This window comes from Gavialis gangeticus, unplaced genomic scaffold (genome assembly GCF_001723915.1).
Source record: "Gavialis gangeticus isolate Ggan-Ray unplaced genomic scaffold, GavGan_comp1, whole genome shotgun sequence".
Classification (NCBI taxonomy): Eukaryota; Metazoa; Chordata; order Crocodylia; family Gavialidae; genus Gavialis; species Gavialis gangeticus.
Genome location: NW_017729005.1, coordinates 9925519 through 9936595, shown reverse-complemented (window position 1 = coordinate 9936595; position 11077 = coordinate 9925519). Strand labels below are relative to the sequence as shown.

At 42.2% G+C, this 11077-nt stretch overlaps 1 protein-coding gene across 1 annotated transcript in view; it reads left to right on the top strand.

Annotated features, from left to right (window-relative positions):
- Positions 1-11077, top strand: part of SCRN1 (secernin 1) — a 54586-nt gene that overhangs the window by 1484 nt on the left and 42025 nt on the right. Inside the window, exon 2 of the mRNA XM_019508646.1 lies at positions 8113-8272. Coding sequence (XP_019364191.1) covers positions 8114-8272 — 159 coding nt within the window. The 5' untranslated portion in view covers position 8113. The remainder of the gene's footprint in view (positions 1-8112; positions 8273-11077) is intronic.

The following is an 11077-nucleotide window of genomic DNA, read 5'->3' as shown; positions in this document are numbered from 1 at the left end:
GGGGGGGGGGGGCTGGCTGGACCTTGAGGGTGCTCCAGTGTGGAGCTACCCAGCAGGCAGCCCCCACACTGGAGCACCCTCATGTCCAGCCAGCCTCAGTCATCATCTGTGTGTGCATTTTGGTGCCCATAACTACTCCACTAGGATAGTACTTGTCCTAGATGTACTATCCTACAGCAGAGTTAGTTAATTAACTGTGCTGTAATATGGGTGCACATGTTGACAGTGACACTTCACTGCAGAATTAATTAGTCAGCTCTGCAGTAAAGTGCACATGTAGATATACCCAGTTTGGAGGTTAAATAGGTTGATTTCTCTTCAGGAAAAAGGTTACTTAGAGCATACCTCCTTTAAAAAGAAAAAAAATGCTGGATACTAAAGAGCTGTTTAACCTATGGAGAAGCATAACAACAGCTAGTGTCTGGAAGCTGAACCAGATACCTTACATATAAAAAAAAAAGTTGTAATATTTTAACAAAGAGGGCCAACCACATGAATAAATTAGTGGTGGATTCTTATTCTTATCTTCAGATCAAGACTGGATAGGTTTGGGATTTAATGGAAGAGTTACTGGGTAAAGTCTAATGACCTGCACTATACAGGAGATGATGCTAGATAAGGGGTGGCCTGTGAAGAGACTGGACCTGGGCTGCACAAGCTCAGGGAATCAGTAGCACACTCCAGTCACAGAGGCAGAGGAGGATATCTCCAGCATCCTAGCACCTTCTGTTTATTCTTTCTGTTGTAGCAGAGGCAGCATGCACCAGGTCTTAATGCATGACTACCTACCCATTTCCCCATGCAACATCTGCTGACCACCGGGGGTGTGGGGCTGCAGCAGGTGTTGCTTCGTAAGCAGTGGCCCATGATGGCAAAAAGGTTGCTCTAGATTTTAGCTGCAAGTTGTAGCAACTTTTTTATTTTTTAAAATTCTGCAGTTTTCTCTTGTATCTTTTAAATATAGTTGTCTATTAAAGAGATTTCCTTTTTTCGCCATTCCCTCTCCCTCTTCACAATTAAAGAAACTTCCCACTGAGAATGGGAACAGAAGATGTTTTTCAGCTTAAGGTGTTTCTTTTTTAATGTTGAAGTGCTAGAAAATTCTCTGTATGAAGAGTGAATATGCTGAAGGTGTAATGCATATCCTGCATGACACTGCAATCTGCATCACTGTCACAGCACTAGTTGGAATAGAAAACATGAACAGCACATACATACTTAAAAAGCTACATCTAAATAAATCTTTCATGAAATTGTCACTACCTTCACACACGCATACACATAGCCTCATATATAACGGTAGCCTTGTTCTAAATATATCACTGAGAACTTAACCCTACATGGGCAAATGCAATCAAGTCCTAATTATGAGACCCTTCTTACAACTTGGAACTGGTAAGACTATCAATATGAAAAATGAACCTGAACTAAAACATTCTAAACCTTTTATAGGTGGTATATAATATTAAATATAAGGTTTATAATCTCTAAACTTGTCATCCATATTTGTCTTGATATACAGGCATACCTCGTTTTATTGTGCTTCGCTTTATTGTGCTTCACAGATACTGCGTTTTTTACAAATTGAGGCGAGACCCTCCACCAGCAAAAAGATTACGACTCACTGAAGGCTCAGATGATGGTTAGCATTTTTTAGCAATAAAGTATTTTTAATTAAGGTATGTACATTGTTTTTTTAGACATAATGCTATTGCACACTTAATAGACTACAGTATAGTGTAAACATAACTTTTATATGCACTGGGAAACCAAAAAATTCGTGTGACTCACTTTATTGCGATATTTGCTTTATTGCAGTGGTCTGGAACCGAACCCACAATATCTCCGAGGTATGCCTGTAGTTTTAAGGTAGTCTAGGTGGTGTTATAGGGTTAAGACTGTTTGTTTGCCTGGTGGATGAAAACTCTCTAATGCAAAGTAACTGGTGTTTCACAGAGGGATGCAGAGCTTCAAGTCTTTCTGCAACCAAGTACTTAGTATCAAATTAAATAGATTAGTTCATAATGGTAATTTAATAAAATTTAGATCCAATTTGACAGTCTTTAAACCAAATTCCTTACAATGAAGGAACATACTGGAAGAATAAAGGAACACATTAATCAAAGCTACTTTACAGGCATAAATTAAACAGATTGCCATGGCAACTAGATGGTGTCAACTAAATAAAGTCAGTGGCACACACAATCAGGTTCGTTAAATACTTAATTTTTATGAAGCTGTACTTGAGAGAGAGTGAAAACAATGTCATTAGTAGGGTGACAACTCACAGGTAATAACAGGAGAACCAGAGATGGTTTTCTCTCATCCTTGTGTCTGTGTTCAGAGCTACTTTAAATCATGATTCTATCAATCACTTTCATAAGTTATCTGGACCTTCTTAACTCTGCACCTGAAAAGCATGGTGAAAGTTTAAAAAAAATATATATCAGAGTAGGGTCAGAGTCTGTTTCTACCTGTAGCTCTATTGTTTTTTGCATTTAACCCATTTAAGAATATAGCCAGTAATATCCAGATGGGGATAAGTTGCCATTGTCTAACTTGCAGCGGCACAATGCTTGTATTTCATGGTATTGCCTATGCTTAATGTACAAAATATAGTACTTTCTATTGGGTGGGGGTAGGAAACCTGTTTCAGCTGAACATTTGTGCTAAGAATAATTAGGACAACTTTGAGTTAGTAGTGTCATGTAGAGGGGCATGCCTAGGGTTTTCATACGAAATCTGCCCATGTTGGAGCAGCATACAGTTGTTGATGAAAATGGGCTTCTTGCACTAATAGTTCATACAAGTAGAGGCTATAGTGCTAAAGTATACTTTAGGTAAAAAAAAATTATAGTAAGGTGTTCTTCGCAATCTGTTTGTGATGGCTTCCATTTATGTGCTAGGGTCTCATCAAACAGTAGTGCTAGGATCTCATCCTCAAAGAGTAGTTCTTCCCCCTCTTCTCCTCCATAATTCCCCCACAAATGATGGTCCCTGTTTGGAGGAACTAACAACCTAAGCATGGAAGGTGAAGTGGAGTTCAGAGCAATAATAAAAGGTCTATTTATATAATATCACCTTGATTCTTGGAAGTAGCATGGTAAAGATGCAGGAAGTAGGGACCTTGCTGACAAGTGCAAGGAGGATGCACTATGCCTAAGAGTGTGCAGAAAGGTGACTAGTGAAAACCTAGTAAGAGTGTCTGAGAGAAATGTCATAGAGGATGAAGAGGCACCAAAGCTTAGTGAAGGTGAGACACAGATGTAGATTAGGTGAAATTTGATACTGGGTAGAAAGCCAATGGAAAGGTCCAGAGAAAGGAGTGCTGTGATCAGGGAAGATGACTTAACAACACTACTTGAAACAAAACTGAAAGCGGGCTGTATTTGAAAAACTGCATCATGTACGGTCTCTTTTTTTTTTCCTTTCTCCTCGAAATGAGCCACATAATAGTCGAGGCAAAATGCCTTCCTAATAAGCTGTGTGCAGTCCCATGTGCATGTATAAACAAAAGTTTAGTACTGATCTCCAGTATTTCTGTAGAAGGGGAAAAAAAAAAATAGACATTGGAACAGGGGTCAGCAATGTTTTTGGGCAGAGTGCCAAAAACACCCACAACCTTGACTTGTTAGATGTTGGCGTTGCAGGGGTAGATGGCAGAGGAGCTGTGAGGGGTCCAGTTCTTGTTGTGGCAGCACAGCCCCAGCCCGTTCCCCACCATGTGCTCCAAGATACGCATGCACCCACTGCCTGCAAAGAGCTGGGCTGGGGCTGCATGGATCCCAGTGCAGCTGCTTGCAACTTCCTGGCTGCCTGCCGCAGCCAGCCCAGGCTTTGGGCAGGCCCCTTCCACCTGCTGCAGAGCCCAGGATGCTTGCAGGAGGCGGTAGGAGGCTGCAAGCAGCTGAACTGGCATTCATGGAGCCCTGGCCCAGCTCATTGCTGGTGGCGGGTGCACATGTGCCTTGAAGCAGATGGCAAGGAAGAGACAAAGACTGCACTGCCAAAACAAACATCAGGCCCCTCATGGCTCTCCCACCATTCGCCTTGAGGTGCACGTGCCAAGCGAAATGCCTTTGCTTGCCATGCTCTGGCACACATGCTGGGGGTTGCCTACTCCTGCATTAGAACTTCTACCAGTTCTGCCCGCCAGTTTTAAAAAACAAAACAAAACAAAAAACCCCCCTCTTGATATAGGTAACAGTCTCTACCTGCAGTGTACTTCATGAAATAGAACTCTGTACACTTCCATATTGAACTCCAGCAGTGGGAGAGAAGCCCTAATTGCTTGAAAAGGAGCTAAGAGCACCACGTCTTACTGTAATGAGGCTGTCAGAGGCTAAAGTGATGACGTATTTTGCACATTAGGTTACACAGCAGACATGTGAGAGTAGTCATTTGAACTTAGCATATCCAGCTGTTTTCTTCAATGTAGTGCACCCCTAACCATAAAGGTTTTAGTGTAGATGCTAGCACTAAAAACTGCATTTGGCACAGTGGAGGATAGTGGGAAAAAATACCATGGTGTATTCCAGAAGGGAATAAGCACCTCTTGGAACAAATGAACTCTGACCCAATACAGGATCTGCGTTTGACACAGGATAAGCACTAACAGTACAGAAAACTTTGTGCTGACAGGGGCCTTAGTGTTTCTGAGTATCTTGAGATGTACAGTATATCTGTCACTTAGTAGCATGTAGTGGGTAGACATAAATTTCACGAAGCGGGAGTCCTAACTTTCAGTGTCACAGTATTGAAACACAATATCTTGGAGACATGACAGTATCTAGAACAGTAATTCTCAACTGTTTTGGACTTGAGGCACCCCTCACTGGACTCAAGGTGCTCCTCCATAACTTGTTAATTTTGTGGCACCCAATTTAAAAAAACTAATTTTATAGAATACAATGCTTACTTCCTTGCAGAAGGGCTTAGCAGTGGGAATGGGGGATCATCCAGGGAGGGACAAGCTTGAGCCTGAGCTTATCTGTTTATTTTTAGCTGCTTCACTCCTAGCACATTTATCAAGTTACCCCAGCACCCTGGTTGAGAATCACTAATCTAGGAAGAACTGAAAAATCTCTGCCTGCAAACTGGTAAACTATCAGTTGAGTTTCTGGCCTTCCAGAGCTGCCTAGCATGCTTCAGAAAGCTGGGGTGGTATTTGATCTCTGGAGAGTAGCTGGGGGAAGAATTCTCTCTAAGGCCCCTTTGATCATTGGCGATGTGTAGGAGGTGTATGCGGGTGCACATGTACCCCCAGAGATTGGTTGTGCACCCCCTGGAAGCGCCAGCCACCAAACAAGAAGTGCACTTCCAGTTTTGCTGCTGGCTTGGTGATTGGTCACTGGGGGACACCCTCCCCCTTCAGCGATTTGGTGTCCCACCAGACTTGGGAGGCATCAGTTGCCCATGCCATTTACACATGACGGGCATTGTGCAGTTAGCTATTTAATTGGGCAGTTTAACTGAAACCAGCTACATGTGCAAAATACCTATCATACCATTAACTCCAACCAGTTATAAAGTTAGACCTTGAAAAAGTGTACTAACTTCATAGCTGGTTGGTATCTGGCTTTAGTTTACACATTTAGCAGAGACTGCCCTGTGTCAGCTGACTGGGCTCCCAGCAGCAGGAGTGCACCATTTCCAGCTGGGGCTCTCAGCCCCAGCAACTGCTGACTCTGGGTCCCAGCAGTGCCAGATGGCTGCCATGACCCAGAGTCTTGCAGCTGCTGACTCTGGGTTCTGACACCCCACCAGCCCCACAGGTGTGTAAAGCACCTGAGGATGGGAGAATGGGGCTCCCAGCTGCAGGAGCATGCATCTTGCTGGAGCAGGGGGAGCATGGGATCAGGTTTCCCCTGCACTGGCAGTAAGTTGTGATGGGATCTAAATGTGTAATCCCACATTTGCTGCTCTTGCCAGGCAGGTGTGGCATGGCAGGAGGAGCGATTGTGTGGATTGCACATTTGGGGCTCCTATACACATGCAGGGAGGCTGCTGCAATGTGCTGTAATTGCAGTGCGTTAGAGCCGACTTGACTGAGTCTGCTGGAGCGTGGTAATTACTGTGCTCCAGCAGACTCCGCTGTCATGTGTATCAGCATCCCCATGTTGAAAAATAGCGGTGGGAGCACTTTGAACTAGTTTTAGTTAAAGTGCTCCCACTGCCATTTTTCAGCAGGGGGACGCTGATGCACATGATGCTCCAGGTGCTTAAGTTAACATGGCTGTCAGAGCTGCACTAATTAAAGTGCCCTCCCCTCCCCCTTCCCTCCGCCTCCTGGGGAATGTCTATAACCCTTGTATCCCATTGCACCTTTACTTGCATGTGTAGAAGGGCCCCAAGAGATTTACAGGCCACCTGTAACTCTCCTGGAGTGGGGCTAGAGTAGGGAGGGTGTCATAGCAGACCAACAGTAAACTTGAAGCACTGCTTGCTGGTTTTGGGGGTTTGGGGTTTTTTTCTTCATCCCCTCTCACCTTCCCCCAGTGGTATGGCTTTAGCTCTTAGGCATGTTAGAAAAATCAGTGTTACTGACTTCTTCATAACAGCAAATCACTGAACAATAACATCTTTTTTTTTCTGTAGAATATCACTTAGAATGTATAACTGAACTAGGCAAAAAAAAATACTTGCTGCATTGTAATCTTTCTACTCTGGTCACTTACTAATTTTGCCGCCTCTATATGGTTAAGATGGCCATAAGCCTTGAATCAGGGCCTTGTCTTCAAACCTGCCTGTAAAACACCTGATATTAAATAATATTGGAACCCAGGAGGAAAACTCTTAGTGTTTGTATATGGATATCTGGTTTTCTCCAGGGACTAGAATGGCAGTTGGAATTTCATTTTATGTTGTAAGCTTGAAATAACAGAAGTAGCCTCCAAAATGTGTACTTCATAAAAATAATGCACTTTTTAAAATGTTTCTCTTCAAGGCTTAACTCGTAAAACATCAGTGATACCAGCTGTTCATCTAGTCAGTCAATGATTAAAGGCAGCTTTGATCCAATTATTAAAATTAAAACAGACTTTAATTTCTACTACTTCTTAAGCTATCTTGGAATGGGAAAGCACCCCAATAGTAATGGTATCTATTAAAGTATGGAAGTTCACATATGCTTTTTTTTGACAAAATGCGCTTTTCTTCAAGAAGCGTGTGACATACATTCCTGACATTAATGCAAGTTCTCCATTTTTATATGTAAGGGGAAGAGACGTTTGTACTTGAAGATGACCATGACAGTTGATTGGAGGGAACGGTCCTCAAGCAATCTGTTTTATGCCAGGGTGTGCTTGAGCTTTTACGAGCACAAATATGAGAACTTAATCAGTTAACAGGCAGTATGAACATTTTAACCCTTGTATATCCTGGCACAGATACTTGAAGTATCCAGACTAGGCTTTACAAACACACAAGCTGGCAATCAATTAACCTGAGGTAAAAAAAAAAAGTATATGCATACCACCATCTTTGATTACTTAGCAAGTGTTGTTATTGTAATTTCTCTCTCTTGGTTTAGGTAGCAGTGGCTGCCCAGTAGCTTAACTGCAACTTGTGCCTTCAAGTATAATTGGAACCAGGACAGAAATATACCATTATTCCATATTAAGAATTCCACAGATGCTCTCTCTTTTTCTTTTCCCCTAAAACTGCACTGGAGAAATGAGCTGGAGTATTTTAAATTCTTTTACATTTCTGTGCTACAGTACAGTGCTTGTTTGAGTGAGCACAACTGGGGAACATGTCACCGAACAACTCCAATACAGAAATACTTCCCTTCCATGAAGACTAACTGCTCTCATTCTCAAGGCACAGTTGTTTTTGCTTTTCCATTCATCTGCCTCTGCCTTCCCAATCTGGTTAGCAGCTGCTTTAATTAAGTCTACTGTAACTTCATTGTGTTTATTGAGCCCCAAGTAAGGCTAAGTTGAACTGACCTGTTTCTTTCACTTTAATTGCACTCTTCACTGGACGACTGAAAAGGGAATAAGAAAGTGGTGACACTGGAATATATTTTTGCTCCTCAGTTGTAACCACATATTAAATATTTGAATATTAGCTAAAATATTAATCTTATATCTTCTTTTCTTTGTTTTTTAGGATGGCTGCAGCTCCTCCCAGTTATTGCTTTGTTGCATTTCCCCCATGCACTAAAGATGGTCTTGTTGTCTTTGGAAAAAATTCTACACGGCCTAGAGATGAAGTACAGGAAGTAGTCTATTTTGCTGCTGCTACTCATGATCCAGAAAGCAAGGTTGAGGTAAGGGGCTTTTCATCATGGTGGTAGTGAATATCATTTGAGCTTTGTCCCTTGCTTCCCTGTTGGACCTTGGAGTGGTCATCATTCTTCTTTCTGCACAAATTTTTGAGGTCAAGGGAGACTAAACAATACTGAATTCTTTGCCCTTCCTTCAAGACAAGCTTGGGAGGAGACAGTGGGAACACTTCTTAGAGTCTTATTTAGAGAGAGATTAGTCTCAGTTTAAGCTGAGGGTCATCTTTGGGCTGCTTTTCTTTCCAGTAGACAGACTGACACTTCTGCATCCCAGCTGCTTGTTCAAGACCCAAAGGCTAATACTTCAAGGCTAATACTTCTGTTTCAAGGTAAAAACTTTCCTAATAAGGGCAAACCAACAAACTTTTTATTATTCCTTTCATGATGCTATTAATCATGTTCATTGCAATTGTGCCCAAGGACTAATCAAGAATAGGGCCTTATTGTGCCAGGCACTATGTTGCTGGCAGCCTCTATACCAAAGAGTTTACAATCTTAAATAGACAAGATACCTATGGGAGAGGGAAGGCATAACAACATACAAGGGATAGTGTGGTGGCAGCAACTAGCATGTTAATTTAATGTGAAGATTGTGTGTGAGGGGTGGGGAGAGGTTAGTTAAGAGGGAATAAATTAAATGGAAAGGAAAATTAAGGGAATTTGTGGCAAGGAAGATGGAGGGAGAAATGGGAGAGCACAGATGAAGTGAACAGGCTGAGAGAGGGAGAGGGAGTGGTTGGAGCCAACAGCCAGCTGGAATAGGACAAAGTCCTACCATTTTCACTGGGCCATCTTGGAAAATCTGTTTTGGCTGCCTCTGAAGACTGATTGGAGTCTTTGGATGGCTCCTGTATGTTCTGTGGGTTAGGCATGACCCAGTGATTTAGGGTTGAGAGTTAAGCCACCCAGGATTTGTGGTTTATTTGCAGCAGGCACAAGACACATGTGCTTACAAACCAGAAGGTAAGAACCAAAATCGGGAGCAAAGCTTCAAATGTACTTGACAATATGCAGACTGAGCAGCCTAAAGTCAGTTGAAATAGATGGGCTCTGCTGATTTTGCAGTTTAGTTTCTTTTAAGGTAGGAAGAAAGGAGTGGTTTCAGTGTCCCCCTTCCTCCCCAATGGTGTCCCCATAACTTTTGTGGGGTGTGCTGCTGTCATCTTGCCCTCTTCTTCAAGTACTGGTCCTCTTCCTTCAGACCTTAAAAGGTTTAAGGGTTAGTGATATTCTTGTCTGGACCAGTTAACAAATCCTGATTTCTTTATTTTTTTTTCTTTTTTTTAAGTTGCTACGAACTTCTAGCCCTTATGTGTTGTCTATAATTGAAGTACTGATTTTTGCGCTAAGGAAGAGCTTACTCTATTTTTACAGTAGTTCAAGGCTTGCTTAAACTTTTAATACTAAACCATTGGTACAATGCAAAATATTCCGTGAATAATCAGATAATTTTTATTTGGACAGGTTGAGTTCAATTTTTAAAAGTTATGTATTTATTTTAATGGATAACAGGTTGGAAGGTGTTGCTCTATTAAGCTAAATTGTGCAAAAGCAACTCTGCTACAGTCAAAAACAGGTTAGCATTTTATACCTATAGAGCAAGGGTGGCAAACCTGCAATAATGAGTGCCATAAGTGGCATGAGCAGCCTTTCTGTGGCATGTGGCAAATTAGAGATGGGGCAAGGAGCACATGTTCAAATACAGAAATCAGAGGGGATTGGGCAGAGGAAGGGGATCAGAGTGGCACTCATGGGGGAAGGGAGAGCAAATTTTTGGGTGCATCTAAAAAGGGGTCCCCTTCGGGTTGAAAAATTAGACTTAAATCCTACATGGCTACAAGGAAAACTGACTCTGTCTTATCAAGTGCAGAACTCATCACCTCTACCAGCCTGCTGTAGAGCAAGTGCAGCTGAACAGTAGGAACTGAGCCTTGGCATGAATTGATTTGGAGTATATACAAAATAAAAATCCTCCATTACACAGTAGAATAGCATCTACTACGGTCAATTACTGCAGCTTCCTTACTTTATATCACTGAATTACTAACTTTGTAATATTACTGATAAGTGCTTGTCACTCATTACTTTAGCCCATTCTGTCTTTGTGGAACTGTATAGGCGTTGCCTATTCACCAGTCATAGGCCTGTCATTATGTGCAACTTTGTTAAACTTTTCTCAGTGCAAATATAGACTGACTTGTTGGCCTGTTTTGAAGCATAAAACTTTGTTTTACATTTTGGAAAACAAATAATTACAACATAAGAGTTTAGCCACATCTGCTCCACAGCAGGGTTGGGGGGCATTGCCCTGCTGATATCTAGAAAACTCCAGTACTGGAAAAGGAATTGTCTGTTTTGGAATATCCTTAATTCCCTGGCCATTCCCAAAGCCTCTTTTAAGAGAACCTCTTTTAAGAAGATGCGAAGAGTAATGCACTGCGTTTGAAAGATTGTCTTAGGCTGTGTACAGGCATTAGCATTTCTACTGAGACAATAACTAGCAGTAGAAATGATGAGCAGACGTGTTCACTCGATTTCTCTCAGGGAAATATGCCCCTTTCGGGGGAGAGATCTTCCGGGTGTTAACATGGAAGGACATGGGCAGGTCCAGCCAGCTGGCGACCCATTTGACTGTGTGGGTGTCTACGTCACAGCCTCCCATTTTCTTAATGAGAACGGGGTGAGAGACAGTGTCAAAAGCCTTCCGGAAGTCCAGGAAGACTATGTCCACTGCTACCGCTGCATCTAATGATCTGGTGATCTGATCATAAAAAGCCACCAGGTTGGTCT